At 41.0% G+C, this 21,664-nt stretch overlaps 1 protein-coding gene across 2 annotated transcripts; it reads right to left on the bottom strand.

Moving 5' to 3' along the window:
* Positions 1-469: 469 nt before the first annotated feature.
* On the bottom strand, positions 470-20,460 carry rps6ka5 (ribosomal protein S6 kinase, polypeptide 5). 2 transcript variants are annotated; one of them, XM_080043070.1, is made up of 17 exons: positions 20,189-20,460; positions 17,266-17,337; positions 16,876-17,094; positions 16,559-16,674; positions 16,363-16,464; positions 16,067-16,150; positions 15,476-15,579; positions 15,242-15,392; positions 14,902-15,063; positions 13,357-13,482; positions 12,038-12,171; positions 11,101-11,194; positions 9,606-9,776; positions 9,092-9,283; positions 7,138-7,297; positions 6,486-6,649; positions 470-5,944 (listed from the first exon to the last, which is right to left on the bottom strand). In XM_080043070.1, the coding sequence occupies exons 1-17, from the start codon at positions 20,256-20,258 to the stop codon at positions 5,663-5,665; spliced, it is 2,403 nt and encodes an 800-aa protein (XP_079899196.1). In that variant the 5' UTR covers positions 20,259-20,460; the 3' UTR covers positions 470-5,662. The 2 variants fall into 2 exon arrangements, 1 of the variants encoding a protein (XP_079899196.1); XR_013845238.1 differs by lacking the exons at positions 470-5,944; positions 6,486-6,649 and having other exon boundaries at positions 7,266-7,297; positions 9,092-9,204.
* Positions 20,461-21,664: the final 1,204 nt, after the last annotated feature.

Below are 21,664 nucleotides of genomic sequence, written 5' to 3'. Positions count from 1 at the left end.
CCCTTAACTTCAAATATAAAAAATCTTCACAAACAGGACAAACACGCACAATCTAAAAACAAAAACAAAGCTTATTAATATTTTTTTAACAAATTATGACACATATTGCCAGAGTATCAAGTATCCCGTAGAGACCATAAACCTTTCCACACTGCATATAATTATTTAAATCAGAGCATAAAACATTGTAAGTAGAGATTGACAGTACCCTCAGTTCACTAAGGCAGACATCTTGGTTCGGTTATAAATCCACCTTCAATTGATTGATTACAAAGAAATTAACAATAATCTCTCTAAAAAATTATATTTCAGTTTTTAAGCATTTCTTACACCTTTAATTTAATGCATCACTGAATAAATCATGAAGCTGCACGGTAAATTGTTCTCCAATCGGTAATTTATTAAACACTGCCATCTAGAGGCTGCACGCTGAAATAACGTTTCCATGTTACCTAACATGCCTTTTGAATTCGAATACAATTTTTGGAGTATAAAAAAAAGGTTTGTACCTAATTTATTAGTCAATATTAATAAATGAACGGGAATCTTACATTTATTGTCTTTCTGACAACTCATACACACAAATCCTGGTATCACAAAAATATTTTCTGCAATGGTGCAAACACACTTGAAAATACAATGAAGCCAAGAAGGATCTATTAAAAGACTCATCAGGTAACTATTTGTACAGATGTATTAAGCCAGCAAGTAACGCATTTATTGAAGCAAATCAAGTTTTTTTCCTCATATTATCAATGGTGTCCCTTAAGACCTGAATGATGATGTTCACAGTGCCCTAAATAAAAAGAAGGTACAGTATATGCACATGGTGTATCCTAGTGCAGTAAAAGTACTATCCGGTGTTGAGGTTCATATTTTAGTCTTAGAAATGTACGTCGGACAACAGCATCAACCCAAACGGACAGATTATTAAGTTAAACATCTGAACAAGCACAAAGGACTTTTTCTTTTCTTTAACAAAAAAATCAATTGCATTATTAAAATAACATACAAGTGCAAAATGTTGCCCTTAAAGCTTGATTGCGTGTTTAATATTTGACCAGTCTCAAAGGGATTCACTGCTACAGTACTTTTTGACACACTTAAGTTACAATATGAAAATGATATGACAGGAATCAATGAAAATTGGGAAATATTTAGAGGAATTGAGCAGTAGCACATGCATGACGGTGACGACTGTGGTGGTGACGAGGAAAAAGATGATGCCTAAAGTGGCAGGTTGGCATGAGCACTGAACGATGTCCCTTAAAACTTGTGTGCGCTAAAACATCAATGCTGCCCTCAATAAAACAAACCACTAAAACCTTTTCATGTAGCATTAATCTCTGTCAACAATAGAGCAACACTTTGCTGAGTCCACCTAATAAATTCGAAAAACACACACTGGCAGGCGCCCAACCTGCCCAAGTGCCTTCGAGCTAAACAACAGTGCCATTCTGAAGCTGACCATGTGCTCTCTGAAAAAAATGTTTTCCTCAATATGGATCATTAAAAGGATCAGTTCACACAAATTCCAGAAAACATGCTGCGTTACATTACAAGCAGTAATGTTGGTTTGAATTGATACCACAAAATATATGTCTATAAAAATGTCTGGTGCGGCCACAATAATAGAGTTTAGTTTGTGACTATTTGAGAAATGAAAAATGTTATGGTTATTCCTCTCTCAAGAAACACACATGTTCCAGTTGCGTTGGATACCCAGCACACCGTACTGTGAAGAGTTTTCACTGTCTCCCAGAGAAAAAAAAACCTACCTGAAAACCTTCCTATTTGAGTGAACTGACCCTTTAAAGCAGCGGTTTCCAACCTCTTACCTGACGATCAGATAAAAGTTAGACAGAAATATTTTTAACACTAGTAATGATATAAAACTGCATATTGTTTCAAATAATTATTTCATACAAGACGTGACAATATAATAGTTGATGTTTAAGCTTGATCTATTTTTTTTTTCACATGCAGTTTGTCGCTCTTAAAAAATATCCATGTTCCCCACTGGCAACTGCTTGAGTAAAAGTACACCTGGTTGGGAATCACTGCTTTAAAAGTACAACAATATTGCAGGTCATATTGCAGGTTTGGCCACTTCAGCACCACGGACAGCTCCAATACAATCCCATTGTATAGTTAAAAAGCTGAGCGATGCACAAAAGCACCTGACTGAGAAGCAGGACGCTCAATGTCACTTTCAGCTTTGGCATCCACATCTGTGCTTTAAGTACGCACATGACAACGCTGACAGAATTACAGAAGCACATGGGACCATCCCAAGTTCAATCATTTGACCCCAAAAGACACAACAGCAGTAACTGTTTCATACAAAACTCCCAGACCGCTAATTAAAGGTTGAGCTTATTGGGTAAGGGGGCTTTCATCCTTAATTCAAAGGGAGGCAAAATACAACCAAGAACTGTAGGCAGAAAAGGAACTTTCATTCAAATCCCAGGGAACCACCAAAAACATGAATCAAAGACAATAGGACATCACATCAAAACTGGCCTCCCTCCCTCCTCCTCATAGCGGCACGTTATTCATCAAAAAGAGAGGGAGGGGGGGCTGGTTTGAAAATCAGCCCCAAGAGACGTTAGTAATAAAGCTACCTCCCTTTTTTTGTGATCCACCGTTATTTTCCCTACAAAGAAAGAGAAGTGAGTGAGCTGGGTCCCACGGAGGCAGTGAGTGCAGGACGGTATTTTCTTTGGAACAAACAGCCCTGCAGAGCATCAGCTAATAGAGCCCTGGCTCCCAGAGGGGGAAGCTCAATATAGGACACTTTTCCTCTTCCTCCTCATGAGCTATTAATACACCCAAACAAAAGAAAAGAGGCTTAATGAGGCAGCAACGGGGAACTCAGGCGAACTAAGTTAGACGAGAGCTTTGTACTGTTTAGCTCCAAGGATCCCAAAGCTTTTCATACAGATGATCCTATTCTCTGCCATTCCAATTGTGGCTGATGCTATGCGAGTAAAAAAATAACAGTACACGTACACACGCGTACGTGTACTGTACACCCTTTTAAGCATTACATTTGGACCCATTTGGCGAGGTCCTTGTGAAATGGCAAAAGCAAACACAACAGCAAAAAGAGATGCATAGTTTTTGGAGCATTGATGAAGTGCTGGATATGGACATTAGAGATCCTAGAGAGAATCCCTGAAGAGAAAAAACACAACGTACACGGTTACAAATGATCTGAGCTAGAAACAGTTAACATATTTCACCAGTTGGACTTAACACATGGAAACTGGGATAGTATATGAAACATTTCTTTGCATATTTGCATGAAAGGAAATATCCCATGCAGCGTAGAGCAGCTACCTTGAAGTCAATGCTTTGGTTCAGATTTCAGAGTGCATTCAAATGGAAGAAGATGAGGGACTGGGAGTGTATGTATTTAAATGCACACAGTAGTCCAACTCCAACTAAGAATTTGGATTTGAGAAACTGTTTCTTCTCAGCATCATATACTGAACACAAATACTCCTCTACATATCAACAGTATTTCAACTTTTACCATGGGAACAGACTTTACAAATACTTGCAAAAAAGGACAGAGCATGACATTTACTTGCCTCAATATCCTGGCTAACGCAAGTATTGTAACATCGGAACATTACAATATTCAGGCTATTGTAAAAAGGTGGTTTTGGTGTTTATAACCATCACACCTCAAAAACAGTAAAACTTCAAAGTCCAGAGGTTCAATCTGGGATATTCAGATGTGCAAGTAAGAATCTGCCCCCAGAAGCCGATAAAAATTACCAAGTAAAAGAAGCGGTGGATGTTTCAGTTTACATCATGCACCGGGGACTTTATACTAACCAGATATGTGCCTCAAAGGGAGAGCTGTCACACAGTGCAAAGATCACCACTTCAGTCATGCAGTACAACATGGTAAATAGAGCAAGTTGAGTTGTTTTTTTGTTGAGGAACTTGATGTTCTTGGTAAAGGGAAGAAGTTTTGCAGTAGTTTTAAGATCTAAGTCATTGACACAAGGGTCAACGTTTTGCACTACATTGCATCGAAAATGTCCAAATATATCACCACCGTTAACACAGGCTCACATTTTTGGCACATAAACCTTTTCATTGTAAAATACTTTTATCTTGTTATCTAAAACCTTAAATGAAGCCCCTTGCAGCTGCCTTTTTGCATCTTGGATCTCAGTAAAAACTCAACTTTAAACTCCTTGACACGCTCCCCTAACACAAAGCTAATTTGAAATTTCCGTTTGGGACGTTCTGTTCAATCCAATTGGTTGTAATGATAATGAGGCTTATAGTGAGTCTTATAGCACACAAGGAACATCCACTGCTGAGCTCAGTAAAAGTACTGACTTGGGGATCAGACTATGTGAAACAGCAGCAATGCTGAGCCTTGAAGTAGTCATACTCCCACATGAAGAGGCAAAAAGAAGTCTAAATATAGCTCTTCTTGCAGGGTCACATCCCCTCGGAGGGAAGAAATCCCCATACAACAATAAAACCACAGATTTGGCTGAACATCCACATTTGGTTGTTCTTATAAAAAGATGTTTACACAATTGCGTCTTTAATCCCTAGGAACAAGGGATTTAGTTTTTTTCTTTTTTAAACCACCGGACACAGCTGCAGTTCAATCCCAAACTTCACCAGCCTCCATAAATCATTTTGTCAGTCAAAACTACTTTGTTTACAATCATTTGACAAAATGCTTCATAACCATTGACCCGTAGTTTATGGTGATAATCTCTTCTTGCCTATAACAATCTTACAAAGTCTGCATATCTGTGTCTCAGTGACCTACTTGAAGCATAGACGTCTATGATGAATTACAAAGATGAATGAACAACCATCCGACTACGTGGAAAGTCTTTAGGAAAAAACACACACACACACACACAATAAACAACTCACTGTATCCATTATTTTCTTTTCAGATCATTCTGAACCATAAATAAGTTAATAATATACCTTATCATAAATAAATTTCAGTCTGTAAAATTCACATATAAATAACCCTGCTCCATCTCTGCAGAGACTTCCCTAGAAAAGGAGAAGTGGACCCCAATGCGAGTTGCATCTCTCATCTGGCTTTGACAAAAAAAACTACAAAGCATCCGTGGTGTAAACACTGCGACTTTCCCTTTAAAACCTCTGGAGGCATGGACAGACAGTTTAGAATGGAGCAGACAGAGACCAAGCTTTGAGTTTATGGGGAGACTGAAGATGTCTCTCCATTGTTTGTCTGGACATGTGGGCAGTATAGGGCAGCCCTTTTTTTCCAATTTGGACACCAGTGACAACTTCTTCCTTGTCCAGTCCCTGATCGACATAGTCTGTGTGTGTGAAAGAAAGAGAGAGAGACAGAAAGAGAGACAGACATACAGACAGAGAGAGACAGAGAGAGAAAGAGAAAGAGAAAGAGAGAGAGAGAGAGAGAGAGAGAGAAAAGTTTGGCTATTGCTAGTAATGATTGATTGATTGATTGTGAGTTGACGGCTGCTGCTGCTGCTGCTCCCGCTACATGCTTGGTTTTTGGAGACGTGCGGACGTCCATGCAAAGGAGGAGAGAGCTGGTTTCTTCTCCACACTGGTCCAAGACATCTCGCGGTGTCAAGAAATTCTGAATGTCCCTCCTCATGGGGCTAGCACTGTCTCACTGTCCTTCTGAGAAGTCAAAGGCTGGTTGCTGCTCGGAGTCCGTCGCCAGGGCTACGGGTGTGTTGGCGGGCATGGAGGGCAGCGGGTTGGCAGCGTCGCCCCCCGGGAAGCTCTTCTCCTGGGACTGGGAGGAGGAGGACGAGGAGCGGGTGCTCTCGCTGGAGCTGCTGCGCGTCTCTGTGCTGGTGCTCGTCTTCTTCATCTTCCTCCTCTTGGCCAGCGGAGCCTTGTCCACCGTCTGCAGGCGGAAACCTTCACGCTTACATTTGTTAAATGCCTGGAACAAACCAAAAACAGGGTGGGTGGGTGGATGTGTGTGTGTGTGTGTGTGAGCCAATTATTAATATTTCTCTGAATAATTTATTTTCCAAGAGATGCAATGATCCAACAATTTCTGTTCTGAAACTCAGTCCAATTTCTTAACTCAGGATATAAGTTGACATTTTTCTTGATGCTGTTTTTTTTGTCCAAATGTAACATATATGTCCTCATTTAGACAATTAGACAAAAAGACAAAAGGTAACTGAGAATCTGGAAAAAGCTAACATTTGCTTAACAGACTTAATAACTTTACTTTGACCCAACAACTTAATAAAACACATTCATCTCAAGATAATGTTCATCTCTATATTTAAGCTTTCAGGTCAATTGGTATGTGTTTAACATTGAGTGAGCAGCAACAGGTTGGCAGTTGAGATGAACAGCTATTGTTCCAATACTACCCACATTTTAAAACAGGGAGGCCCAATGTTAGGATTTCCTGACGTACATCTAAAAAAAACAAAAAAAACACACATAAACTTTTGTTGGACTCCTACATTGAAGGTAGCTTTGACGTAAGTGTGTACGGAGGCGGTGGAGGAGCCCAAGATGTCTGGGGTCATGAGTGGGTTGGAGGAAAGCTGGCTATCGTCCTGGATCCAGGCGTTGTAGCGTAGGCCGCACATCTTAATCCTCTTGTTTGGGTCCACCGTCAGCAGCTCTGCAGGATCAACACAGATAATGACTTACCTCTAGCACTCTAAATACTCCAGTGAGGAAGTCACTTCCTGTTCAGGTAGCTCAGTCACTGCAAGCTACTATGCTGGGTTAACGGTTTAATTCATGATCCAAATGTAAACAAATGCGTAGTCCCCGTCAACCAAATTCAAGGATGTGGTGCCAATGTAAACATCTTGAAAATTAATTCTTGCCATTAATTACAAGTGTGATGGATCCTGTTATTTGTGTGGCTATGTACAAGAGATGGCATGACATTATAGTATTGTGTTCCCTCCAAGTATTTTAGCCAATTCAAATTGAATGCATTTAATACATAATGAGAAACATTTTCCTCAACAATCTTGACATTTTGTCACTAATACATTCAAAATGTTCTCTAAACACAGTCTCAAGTTGACATCACATCTTAGTTCTCATCTTATGAGCACAGTTTAAGATGGATTGAAGCATTTCCACCTTCCACCTCACCTTGTATAAGGTCCTTGGCCTGCTGGGACACATTTCTCCAGGCCTCCCCTTCAAAAGAGAAGTCTCCCTGTTTGATTTTTTTCATAATTTCCTCAGCACTGGTGCGGGTCAGGCTCTTCTCCTGGCACTGAAAAGGCACTTGGCCAGACAGCATGGTGTACTGAAAACAGAGAAACAAATCAAAATCATGCTCACAATTTTAATATCCAAACTGAAAATTTGAATCTAAACATTTTGTACAGTTGGTGTGGCAAATGTGAAAGCTTGGTTTTGGTCAATCCGCTTCCCTATGATGAGCTGGGACAGTAACCAAGCATTAGAGATCAAACAAATCTGCTGTTGGATTAACAACAAGCTTTAGAGGAGCTCTTGACCGATCACGACTGTCCACATTTCTCCATTGTTGTGCATGCTATGTGTTGTTGGCCTTGGTTGAAACAGCACTAAACATAAGAGTGTCTGTGTACAGCCCAACAAACAGGATACTCTCTCTCACCTTGGCCTGCTTACATCTGTCCTCACATTTCTCATTGAAATGACAGCAGTTGGGAACAGCCCTGTTGGCGGCGGAGGATGTTTGGTGCCCTGCTCTCTCCCTCTCTCTCTGTGTTGGCTCAGTTTGCTTCCAGGGCATTGTGCACACAGCTTGTCAGTAGCCATTTCATCAAAGTTCCATGAGGCATACTACTCCCATATCCCCCCCAGGGGGCGATGGTGCAAAACAGCACTTGCACAGAGAGCCCCTATTCTGTACGGTTGACTGGCCAAGTACAAAAATCTCTCTCTCCCCCTATGTGCTCTATTTCTCATCTCACTACCTCTCATTTTAAAGATGGAGTCAGCGATTCTGGAGAATGCTTGTTGTAAAACTTTTTTTTTTTTACAAAATCAGTAAATATCTCCTCCGCTACCTGTCACCACCGTGTATGCACTGAGAAAAATCTGGTGTTAATATACAGCCAAAGGGTTTGTAAACTAAAGGGGCCCATCGTAGCCAAGCAACATGCCCGTTTACAGAGCCTAGGCTGTGTATTAACAATGGAATTCTTTCCCAGCGCACGCAAACAGCACGGACAGGTAGCGGATAGTGAAGAGATATTCACTGATTTTGACAACAAACATTCTCCAGAATCTCGGACTCCACCTTTCATTTTCCATCTCCTACAAAGAAAAAGATTTAATTAGGATAGGACATTTCCGCTACCAGGAAGCATTGTCTCCTAAATGAGAGCAGAGTGAAGCTGTGAGAGCCGGGCTGGTTGCTCTCACTCACTCTGTGGTGAGCGTTAAACTGTCTCAACTCACCACAGGATGCTGAGGCTTGTAGTCCCCAACAGGAGAGGGGGATGAATATCATGCATAACAGATTAAACTGAACATGCACACACCCATGCATACATACATGTGCCCACTGATACACCAAAACACGCACGGACGGACGGACGCACACACACACACACACACACACACACACACACACACAAACACAAAGCCTAAACTACAGGCACAATCTGTTAAAGTAAGAGCTGACTGTGTAATCAGAATGGCCAGCACCAAATGTTTAATCCATAAAATGGACACAAGCACCAAATCAACGCAGTATGCAGCTCATGATTAAACCTTCCTGTGGTTTCAGTTAACAATATGAGAAAACTTTGAAGTGGAGCTTGGAGAATTTTTAATAAATTATACATTTATGTAATCGGGTCACTTTCCTTGGACACTGTGGCCTAACCATGTTAAAACTGTACAGTGTATGTATGTTGTAATTTTTCCTAGATAAGACTAGAAATAACTCTTACTTAAAACATGTATTTAAACCTTTGAACATAAAAAATACATCAAAGTGTTTTCTTCCCATCAGGATCATCCTGACTTGAATAATGAATAAGTCTCCATCACTCCCATCTACCAGTATTTAGTTTTGACCCTCAGTCGTCCCACAGCCACTCACCAGAATGACCCCCAGACTCCACAGGTCGCAGGACTCGTCGTAGCCGTCGTATTTGAGTATCTCTGGCGCGGCGTACTGCAGGGTGAAGCACGGGGTCTTCAGGAGTTGATTGTCTGGTGGTTTGAGGCGAGCAAAACCAAAGTCTATGATTTTTATTTCGGAGTTCTCACTCTCGTCTGTGAAGAGCAGGTTCTACGAAGCAATTCAAGACACGGACAGCAATCATTTCTTTCTGCTCCACAAAGCTGGGCAACTCAAGAGCTTACTAAATTGGACATAGAGACTCGCCTGCCTGACCAGGTATTTTTGACCCACGTGAGGGTCAAACAATTTTACTCTAGTTTTGTAGAAGATTGCAGTCACAATGACAAAAAGGCAGACCATACAAAGTTCACAAAAACACAGTCATTCTGCTTTAAAAGCTAACGATGCAGTGCATCTGTATCATCACAAACTGTGCTCGGACAGAAACTTATTTCTTGCTGTAGTCTTGCTGTGTGTGTGTGTCCAATACCTCCGGTTTAAGGTCCCTGTGCACCACTCCCACGTCGTGCATGTGGCTGACAGCCGACACCAGTTTTCTCATGATGCGGCTGGCCTCCGTTTCACTGAAATGTTGCTTTCTGCGGATCCTCTCCAGCAGCTCTCCTCCACCGAGCAGCTCCAGGACCAGGAACGTGTGGAGCTACAGTTAACACACACAAGCACAATACATTTACACTTCTAACCAAGCCGCTGTGGCACCCATTTACAGCCTTTATTCTTTGACATTCTCTGAAACAGTAGGCCCAAACGTTCCTTTTTTTTTTTTACCTTTATCTATTAAGGAAGTCCTATAGACATTAAATAACATTTCATTAACAACAGGGACCTGACCAGGGTAGCAGCTAAAGTGTGTTCTTTAGCCTTTCAATTTAAAGATCTTTAGGGTTAAGAAAATATGAAACTTTCACGTCTGTTGGAAAAGAATACATACCTATACTGTATTATCAACATATAAGATTTATTTTACATAATTAGATAGGCCAGGCTACTCCTTCCAATAAATAGGCTACAAGAAAAAATAATACCGCGATTTAATATTGTCACCGTCAAATACGTGAAAAAATAATGTGATTAATATTTTTGGTCATATTGTCCACCCCTAATTCCAATAAGTTTTTTTATTACACAAATATTGAAAAGTTTTCATTTTTCAAATGTTAAATCAGATTTGTTTTCACAGCTTGAAGAAAATAGTTAAATGTTAACGTGTGAAATGGCTTACGAGATTATGATATTTCTAATATAGCAAAAACAGCCCATCCTTGGACACAAGGGAAAACAAACCATAACAGTATTGGTGTAAAATTGAAAAGGGCCAAACAACGTGGGAAGGGAATAATGTGACGGGGCAGCAGGGTAGAGTTTCTCATTAGTGGCGGGTCTGGGGAACAAAGGCAGGATTGGGTTTGAGGCGACGCTGCTTTGATCTGGGTCACAGACCTCTGAGGTACAGTAATAACCCCACTGAGCTCATCAGCACTAAAGTGCTCCTCTAGGGCTTTGAAGGACGCGGGGCCTAATGAACCTGTGCACAGGCAACAACACGGACACACCTTCACAGTAACCGTGGTACGCATACACATTCGGTCTGGTGTTGATTGTTGTGGCTCAATTAGCAACACAAGTGAATCTAGGTTGCTTCTATTCATCGGCACAAAATGGATGTTTGTACAGATTTGGTTTAAAAATACGTTCCGTGTGAAATATCGAGCACACGGAGAGAGAGGTGTTTATGGGACAAATACATGAAGGGAACGAGTCGCACCTCGAGGGCTTCTAGCATCCCCATTAATCTGCCTTGTTCCAGTTCCAGGACTTAATAAGGCTGCAGCCCCCCCACAGGCTTTACACAGACAGAGACAGAGACAGAGACAGAGACAGAGACAGAGAGAGAGAGAGAGAGAGAGAGAGAGATGCAAAATAGAATTTACAGAGGCAAATGTCTCTGCTGCAATCGCCCATACCTGGTCGTGGTAGATTTCGTGTAACTTGACGATGTTAGGGTGTCCGTCGCAGAGCTTCAGGGCTGCTATTTCCCGCTGAGTCTGCGCCTCCATCCTACAGTAAACACAAGCAGGAAGTAGAAATAACTGTCACTTAATACAACAAAAATACGCAGTAAAAGGGAGAAATTGACTTTTAAGAGGGAAGTTTCTATATTCCTTTACAGGTTTTCAATCACAAACCTGATTGTTGAACATCAGTGCATCTAGCATTTCCTTTTTGCTTGCATTTGCACACTATAATATTTCGACATCCTGTTGTGTGTGGTTATTATTCCGCTGGGTTATGTGCTAGAAATAGCCTAGGGTAGCCCCACGTGCTCCAGATCTCAAATTCACACCTTTTTCATTTCAGGAGTTCTTTTTCTATCACTTGAAGTTGAAGTGCAGTTTTTGCTCTGCAAACAGAACACTTTTTCACCCTCACATGGACAAATTCAAATAAATGCATTTTTAGAAACAATTCGTGTCATGAGGGAAGAGTGATTTTCTTTCAGAAAGTGCCCATCTGGATTGGAGGAACATATGTTTGTTTCAGAGGATTGCCCTAGTTATTACAGCCGTATGTGTGTTGAGGAATGTCTAGTGTAGGACTGTAACATGTGATTAAAGCTTATTTAGTAGCATTTGCTAGCGAAACCATACAGGTTTCTAAGCCAAATCTATTTAAATTACCAGTAATAGGACAAAATAAAAGAGGAATTATGTTATCAAATCAAATTATGTCATTGTTTTGCATTCAACATTTTGAGATGCATTTTTAATCTCATCATTCCTGGCTCCTCGCATTTGAGGACGAGTGGGAGGGTGGCGGACTGATTTATCCAGTCAAACTAAAGCCTCTGGGTTTGACAAACACATTTTCCGAGGAGCGATCATACTGCGAGCGTGTCAGTACCTCTTGCTGACAATCTTGACTGCGTATTTCTGTCCAGTCTTCTTGTGTGTGCACCGTCTGCAGATGGAGAAGCTGCCTTCTCCCAGAACACTGTCCCTCAGGTCCATCTCATAGCCCATATAGAAAGGTGAGTCCTGTAGGGGGAAGGAGGGGTAGTGGACAAACACAAGTGCTTTGTTCATATATATACATTTTAACTGGGGGCATCACAACTGTTGACAGTATCCAATGATAGCAAATGTGAAGTTATTAAAGGACCACCTCAATAAGTCTTCAATACAATCATAAAATGGGACTAAGTATTTAAAATTATTTTTATATTAAAATATATTACAATAAAATACTAAGTGTAATATTTGATGAATACACAAAGATGTATTCTGCTGTAGTCCTGGTGATCATGTGCCGATAGAATTAATTTGCCTTTTATTTGAATATGCTTGCACTTCTACGCCTTATCTTTTCTATAGAGAACACTGTAGCTGCTGCTACTTGGCTAGCATTACACAGATCATGTCCTTCCTTAGTTCACTTTACATGTAATGTTATGTATCATTCTCCAGTCCACATAAAGACAAGTGTTGAAGGTGAGGAGTAAAACTGTCAGTCTAAACTAGAAGTCATATACTGTACACTGCATTCAATATTAAAAATGCAACCTAATTCAATAACCATTATCAACAGCCTGAAACACAGCCAGTTTCACCCGTGTCCCACTTTTCACTTTTTCCTCAAGTCTCTTGAAAACTGTGTTCTTGTATTTTTTTATTGCTCATTCTCTGTGATTATAAAATTCAAACTTGTTTAGTTTTATTAAGTGTGTCACCACAAAATGATCTGCCGCAGTCCAAGAAAAAACATTTTATGGAGGAACCCAGTGAACCTTTCCTGTTGTACAATGTTGTCAAAATTCATTCGCTTACAAAAAGTGAAACATGGAAGTGGTGAATGTAAAAAGCCCACATGTGTGACAAACCTAGATATTTCAGACCCGAGTTAAGATGTTGAAGATGGTTACAAGAGGAGACAGGACAAGACAGACAGCTCGCTTCCTGTTTTAGACAAAAGTCATAAAAACCTGTTAGGCCCAATGAGGTGAGGGTTTATTGGAAATCTGTCATTTGGAGCACATTGTTGCGTCGGCTGAAACTGGTTCCAGCCTGAAAACTGAATCTGAGCGCAGTAAAACCAGTACTGTAGAAAACAAGAAAACTGGAATAGAGAGTCGAGAGAGAAAATAAAAAGTCTCAGCTGTCCATGACAGCAGCCATTAGCTTAAGTGTGTTTGTTCAGGGAGGATCCCGGCCCATTCATCTTACCTTCATCATGGCGCTGCGGGCCACCGCGGCAGAGCCCGGCCTCTCAGAGCCCCCACACAGCTGGACACAGTCGTCCATCACCACATTCCTCTTAAACAGGATGGAGGGGGCCATGAAGGAGTAGCCCTGCACACACAAACACATCAACTCTGGCTGTTTACATTTTACTTGGACAGGGTCTTAACAAGTGAGCGATGAACTTTATGGATAGAGAAAAAAAACACATCATTGCTACACTTTATAGCCTCAGAAAACTACACAATGTTACGACTACGCTATCAAAATGGCCATGAATATACTAGCCTATATTTTATTTGGTTACAGATACTTATAGACGAAATGTATTTTACATATCTCAATATTTACAGTTTTTTTCAAATGAGTCTATATCAAACCAGCCTGTCGGCTCCACAATAAACCAAATGCTGTTCATTTGTGAGTGACAGTTGCTGTCCAGCTGTTCCTATTGTTAAAGCTGTCATTGTGGAGCACTGCCTGCTTAACTCAAGCTGTCAGGAGCCCAAAGCTTTTAGCTGCCATTAATCTTTCTTCACTTTTTTTCACCAAAACAGACAGACTGACACACACACAGCTGTGTGGTACGTAGTGACAGCCACGGATGGACGGAAGGATGAATGCTGAATGAATAAGATGCCCTTAATTGCCAGGCTTGAATATTTGATTGCTCTGCTGTGAAATTACATCTTGGCGCTCTTCTTAATGCAATTTTAATTTTGTTTTGTGAGGCACGGTGGGGGAGCAAGTGCACAGTTTAAAATTGGGATTGCTGTCGTTATCTCAGAGATTGCTAGGCTTGCAAATTATAAAGACCACACAAAATTTCAGACTATGTGAATGGCAGCTGAGAGCGAGAAAAGCCAAGATGAAGTTGGCAATCAAAGAGTGAAGGCGTAACCGAGACAGACGTGGGGATGCTCTCAAAGTGTAACCTTTTATTCCATGAGAGAAGCCCGTTAATGGATCTATTGATCTACCCGCGCTCAAGGATCCAGAAGGCAATCAAGAGTTGAAATTTCATGCAATACATCAGACAGCCATCAGCTGGCACGGAGTTGTGGGCCATATTATGGTTCAAAGCTACATCAAAAATAGTCATTCACATCTGTTACTTCAATACGAGCTGCATATGGCAGCAATTACTTCAATAAAAGACCCTTTAGTCAATTTGAATACCAGTGCACACAGACAAGACTAATGTTGACTTTAAGCAACCTTTTGAGGACAGTCACAACTTCACTTGATTACTTCAATTTCAGTGGAGTATGTCAAATATACGCAGACAAAAAGTGGGAAAGGCAAAATGTAATTTTTTAAAAATCTGTGTCAACATTTGACACAGCCTGCAACCAAAGCCCAGACAAACATCAGCAAATAATAATAATAAATGAACAATATAAAATGACCTGCGAGGAGCACAAAGGGATGTTCCTGTCTGTGAGCAACAAAACCATGAGTCACCACAACAACAAAGCAGTCTGGATTTCTAACATCCCTGAAGACACACACACACACACGCCCACCCACCTGGAAGATGCGGTCACAGTTCTGAGGCAGAGCAGCGGGAGAGTAGGTGGGGTCCATCTCCGTGAACTCTTCAGCAAAGTTGCTGACGTCCAGCTCGTCCCGAATCACCGGCTTGAACGGCGCAGGCACCTTCTTGGCTGCCAAGTCTTCCCAGTTAATTTTCTAATGGGTGTAAAAAAAAAATCAGAAAGAAACATTGAGGTTCATCTCTGTCCGTATTAACAGAGCATACATAGACACTCAGAGCAGCCCCATTACAGTATGTATAGTAACAGAGCACCCTGCCCATTTAGCTTTTCTAAATATTGTGAAATAGTCAAAGACAGGCAATGAGACCCACCTGGTAAAAAGGGTGTTTCTTCACGTCATCTGCTCCATTAAGACCAGAGCCCAATCTCTTCTTTGGATCTTTGACGAGGAGTCGCTGGATGAGGTCTTTGGCCAGCGGTCCCATGTCTTTGGGGAAAGGAGGATCCCTTTTTAAAATCCTCCTGAGATGTGAGAGAGACAGATATGGTCAGTGATTAAGGTCTAGCTGACAGCAGCCGTTTGAAGAAATGGGGGAAATCCATACTTGGCTATGTCTGTGTGCGAGTTCTCGTCTCCGTCGACGGTGAAGGGCGATCCGCCCGTCAACAGCTCGTACATCAGCACACCCAGGCTCCACCAGTCCACCGACTGGAACAAACCAAAGAGAACACACCCGTGACTTTGGATTCACAGACCTAAAAGGTGGAGTCAGCAATTATGGAGAATGTTTGTTGTCAAAATCACTTTGTCAAATGTTGTGAATATCTCCTCACGAGTCTAGGCTGTGTCATTACACAGCCTAGACTCTGTAAACAGTGGGTATGTAAACAAAAGGGGCCCACCGTAGCTAGTAATACCGTAGCTTTTTTTCTTGGTTTGTTTACAGAGTCTAGGCTCTGTATTAACACCAGAAATGTTTCCAGCGCACACACAGTACGTCTGTAGCAGATAGTGAGGATATAGTCACTGATTTTGACCAAATATGTTTCTGACAACAAGCATTCTCCAGAATCGCTGATTCCACCTTTAAAAGAAAAATCTCAACCGAGGGCAAACATGGAATACAGAAAGGAGTGTCTCAGAAGCTGGGTTTGACTGAAAAGACGACAGCATGAAATATAAAACTACAAATTACCTTGTCGTGTCCAGACTCTCCTCCTTCCACAATTTCTGGAGCCATATACTCGATGGTGCCACACACAGAAAAGGCCCTTTCCGACTGTTTTGACAAATGTACAAATGTATCAATAGACTCATTCGGTTTAACAATCCAAATATAACTCAAGGAGGACTTCTGTCTAGTGAAATAGCCGAAACTGTGGTTAAGTAGGATTCGATTGCTCACAGAAAAAAATATATTAGAAACGTCTGAATATCATTTTGTTCCCCTTTGAATGTATTACTATACATTTGAAATGACTCATACTGTACCTGATCAAATTCTTTACTGAGGCCAAAGTCTGTAAGAACTATATGACCACTTGAATCCATTAGAATATTCTCAAGTTTCAGGTCCCGGTAAACAATCCCAAGCTGCAACAAGAAAAGGGCAGAGGAGCATGTTTAACACGTAGCTTGTGAGAAGCAACAGGTTCTTGATTGTGTTAAATCTAGGTTTCTTTTTTACCTTGTGTAGATGTTCTAGCGCCAACACAATCTCTCCAATATACAAGGCCACCTCTTGCTCCTTGAATCGCACCCTTTGCACCAAATGCGTGAAGAGCTCTCCGCCATTTACATAATCTATAATGAAAGATATCAGGTATGTCATGTTTCATCCCAATCTATTTATCTGTTTTTTAAAACAAGGAAGAGAAGATATTAATAATTCATTAAATGTCTGTTCATACTTAATTCAGAAATGCATTTATTTTACTGAGGTTAAAGCGTAGACGTGGCTTTATCTACAGCACCTGGATGCACTTTCCTATAAAATATCCTCACCGAGAATGAGGTGCAGCTTGGTATCCGTCTGGAAGGCGTAGTGAAGTGTGACGAGGAACGGCGACTCGCGGATGTGTTCCAGCACTTGCCGCTCGGTCCGCGTGTGTTCGGCAGTCTTGGCCTTTTGTACGATGGTGGCCTTCTTCAAAACCTTCATGGCAAACAGCTTCCCCGCATCATGGCCGCTCACCTTCCTCACCAGGAACACTTTGCCGTACGCTGGTGGTTCAAATAAACAGACAGAGAGAGGGCAAGGTTCAGTGCTTAAGCTAAAGCAGAGATGACTGCTATGACATGCTTACCATCCCAAATATGGACAGTATAGGATACCAAAATGGCAAGCAATCTATCATCCAACTCTCATGTTCTGAGGTGAAAAGTTGAACTCACCTCCTGTGCCCAGCACCTTTAGTAGTTCAAAGTTTTCGATGCCCACCCTCTCGACATGGCCAGTCAGGTTGGCTAAAGTCAGAGCAGAAATAAAAAACATTATGAGAGAATACCATAAACCATTCACTTCATAGAACAAAACAAATGTGGCTTGAATTATTAAAATACTAAGGAAAAAGAAGAAAACACACATCACAGGACAGTTGGGGGAGATCAGACCAGTATTCCCTTAAGAGACATGAGAATTTGCAACAAAAAAAAGAAAACGGAAAAATATTTTCCACATTAGGTATTTTCTTCCACCGAAGCTTTTCTGGAACACGTTACGAACATATCTTTATACAAACTGCACTGTCGTGTCAGTCTGACTGTTCGCAACTACAATTGCTGTCTGGAGTTGCATTATAAATCTCCCACCTGTCACTGGAGAATTAGCATTACCTACAAGCCTTTCACTTATAATGGAAAAATACTATGCACTAAACCCAAGACAGTAAAGAGACAAATGGGAAGGCAGATTGTAGTGTAAGAGTCAAGGGTCTGGTTCATTTACAAAAAGCCTTTCAGACTACATTAATGATGGCTTTCTTTACAGTATACAGATTTAATAATAAATACGGGTTTCTTGCATTTCATTTGGACCCAAAGAGACTCTCAGGCAGGATGCTTAGAGGCAATGAAGACATAACGTTTGGAGAAGTGAGCTTTAAACTACAGGATCAGCCATGTAAAACACTGGAGCAGTTAAGTAAGTCTGGGTGGTGGTTTAATGAACACAGAGCCATCAACATCAGACTGGTGGTGAGTCACTGGCTATCTTGCAATGATGAATTTGTTCAATTGTTCAAATCCCTGTTTAAGTCATAACATTTGCATATTTAGTAAGGCTTTTTCATGTGAATAAAGATCTAATGATACAAATTGTGTGCTAGAAAAAACCCTGACCTAGTCTTCCCAACTCTCTCAAATATGCAAAAGTACTATGAGTACATCTTCAAAGCAGCTGAAAATAAAACTTGCTACATTAACCAGCAAAAGGTCATTAACTCCCATCAAAGATCTTGGCTGAATTCAGAACTCACTGTGACTGACTGCTCGTGTCTTTTCTAAATCACAGTGTCTCAGTCCAGCTGACCGAGTGCAGCAGTACACTCTCACACACGCATGTCCATCATAGTGAACACGTTCCTTCTGTCTCACATTCTGGAAATAGGCGACTGACTGAGCAATTAGCTCAGCTGAATTAGCTGATTTAATCTTTTCCGCTGCTTCTCATGTTACACACGAGGAAGAAATGGCGCAACCTGGATTGCACGCTGCTGCATCATTTCAAAACAACAACGCCGGTCCGTCCTTCAAGTTTAGGGTCAGAGGTTCATGTTGCAAAACACACCCTTGTCAGGCTCACACCGTGCCAAGGCCAAGTTTGATTTCGGTGCGACTATTAATAGACTGACACAGATGTCTCTATAGCCCGACGATGCCTTAGTGCAGTACAAGAGGAACCCGTTAGGCTTACAGAGGGGAAATGCACATGTTCCTCTAAATAAAAAGATCACAAATGGCGTATTTGGGTTGGTTCTCTTTTGTAATGTATGCCAAACATTTAATTACAACTACATTTCGACAAATGTAGTTAATATTCAAGTGATTGCAAGGATGTCCACTTCAGTATATTTACAATGTTCCATTAAAAGAAAAGTAATATCTAGCACAAACATTAAGAAAGAAAGGCACAAAGACCACTTGTGTTTTGGCACCCTGTTTAAGTAGAATGCATTCATTTTGTTTCCTTATATTTTATATATTTCGGAAATTGTCTCCTCTCAATTCAAATGCTCCAGTACAAAGCAGGGGGGTACAAAGCAGGGATACATTGCAGTAGCTAAAATGCTGTGTGAAATTTAAACAAGTGCCACACTGACAACTAGCCTGACTGCATATTTAGGGCAGGGCAGTATGGGGGTGCAGCATAGTCATGTTGCAGCCTGAACAGCAGCACTGCCTGTATCATTATAAACCAGTTGCAGCTGCAGGCAGTGTCCAACTTTACCCGGCAGCCCTTTCTCTGCATTGAATCATTAGTACTACATACTCGAAACAGCTACCGTCACGGAAGTCTCAATCATAAATATTTGGGGAATTGCAACAACATATGCAACTGTATTTCCTGTTGATCCTTTTGGGAGATATGTTATGAGATGCGTTTTGCTATTCCACTTTGGACTATTATTCAGCAACATTTATAAGCGAAGGATTCAGGACACCTGTCAATAGTTTTACATTGAGGATGATGTTGGAAAGCCAGGAGAAGAAGAAGTGACCTGTCTGTGAGTGTTTGACGAACTGTACACGCCTGCGTGATGTGCAGTAGGAACCCCAGCTAAGGATTATTAGTCCTGTAGCTTGACAGCACTGCAGCTGTGTCTGCTCTTCTGCTCTCGACGAAAGAGAAGTGAGCCGTGACCGCTCATAAATCCAGGCAATGGCAGGAAAGCCCAAATAATTTGTCCATTAACGTTAAGTTGAAGGCGTTGTCGTTGGCATAAACTATCGAACATCCCTGGTCTTGTTTGACGCTAGTCTGGTAGTTAGTTACACGTTAACAACTAGCTAAAGCTAATGTTATTACACGGGTTGGACCACGGTTATTAAGGAGTAGTTCGCTAGCTACAGGGAATTGTTTGGTAATGTAACAACGCAATAAGGACAATTATCCGCTAATGTTAGTCTTCCTCTGTCATTTTTGGACAGTAACATGTTAATGTAAGCGCTCACTACAAATGTCCATTGACAGTGACAGTTGGCTCCGTCTTCAAAGCTAACCAGCTAACATATCTTCACGGCACGTGTCTCCTGGCAATGAATGGCAAATAAAACAACGAGACTGCACAAGTTTCAACCCAGCTCGCAGCTAACTTACCATTTTTCAGCTCGTGTTTCACAGTAAAGAGGTCACCTTCTCTGGAAGATCCCTCCATCGGGGATGGCATCGTAATTTCGTGCTCCAATTAAGCTGACAGATGCTTTGTCGGGCAAGGTTACACTCACCTCTCAAAGCTAGTTTGCAATATTAAAATACATTATTTAAATTGTGAAGCAAGATAATTAAACATCTAGTTGTTAGGCGCCAAACATATCAGCTATATAGTCTGAACGTTGCTACTAATCGTAGCAGCAAGCAAGCCCCAAAGGAAACACTTGCTTCTTCCAGTACACCACCACTACCACTACCTTCGCAACCAGACCGTCCCTCTCCGCTGATTGGGGTTGCTATGTGAATTTCTGCCCTCTGATTGGATGTTGTCGTGGTGGCCACCCGCCTCCCTCATAGGCGGGACCTCACAGACTGATGATGCCTTCAAATGTCCCTCGTACACTCTAATGTGAAGTTGAAAAGTGAAATGTCATTAGTGCAATACTTCAGGAAAGTGGCCTACTCAAGTTAAGTAGGCTATTGTTTTTTATTATTATTATTTTGAAGGAATTTTGTCCTTTGACTACACCACATCTTTTTTTGAAGGATATAGCCTAGGTCTTATGGCTCTTTAAGAATTCCACATAGCAAAACACACAGTGTAAAAAAAAAAAGCCTTTGTTTTGATGTGTTATAACTGGAGAATTAAACAGTACAGCATCAGTTATAATAACCTGACAAAAATACACTTGCTGCTTTTACTTATTTGAAAAATCTCAGAACTCCCTCCAACACCTTGCTCAACATTCAAGGCGCCTATAAACAAGGGGGGACACTCCTCTATTATGGCAATTAATCACTAATGAAATGCAATCAAGTTTTCAACAGCAATTAAGTGAGTGTCTAGTTTGCCACAGTGAAAGTGGCACAGTAGACTATTGAGCAAGAAAGAGAGGCAGCATATCTAGAAGAGGATCAGTTCCTGTTAGTTGAGGTCAAAACATCTGAGGTAGGCCTTATATTACGATCAGGATTAGGTCATGTGTTCATGTGGATTTGGTTAGCCTATACTTTATTTTGATTTTTTCATTTTCAGTTCAATCATTTTATTTGAGGCAACAGTCGGTTAGTTATCAGTGAGTTTTATAAGTGTTGACCTTTGCTGTAGATTTAAGTAACTTATACAGATAAAAATGCTAGCATTAATCTATTACAAAGTGATGGTGATGAAAGGCTGTATACATGAATAAAGTGGACTGGACTCCAAAAAACCTGTAGCATAAATCTGGAACAGTGAAATGTCTCTTCTCTTTGCCAGAACTTAGCCTATAACATCTCAGACATTTGGATTGTGACAAAAGAAGATATCAGTGCTGAAGTTATCCACGCGTAATAGAAAGGTGGAAGAGTTTTGAGAGGATCATCTGAGATTTGATGTTTACTCCCAGCAAAGGCCAACTTTAAAAAGTAGACTGATGATTT

This window comes from Ammodytes marinus (assembly GCF_949987685.1).
Source record: "Ammodytes marinus genome assembly, chromosome: 15".
NCBI classification, from domain to species: domain Eukaryota; kingdom Metazoa; phylum Chordata; class Actinopteri; order Uranoscopiformes; family Ammodytidae; genus Ammodytes; species Ammodytes marinus.
This window is presented reverse-complemented; position numbering and strand designations above follow the sequence as displayed.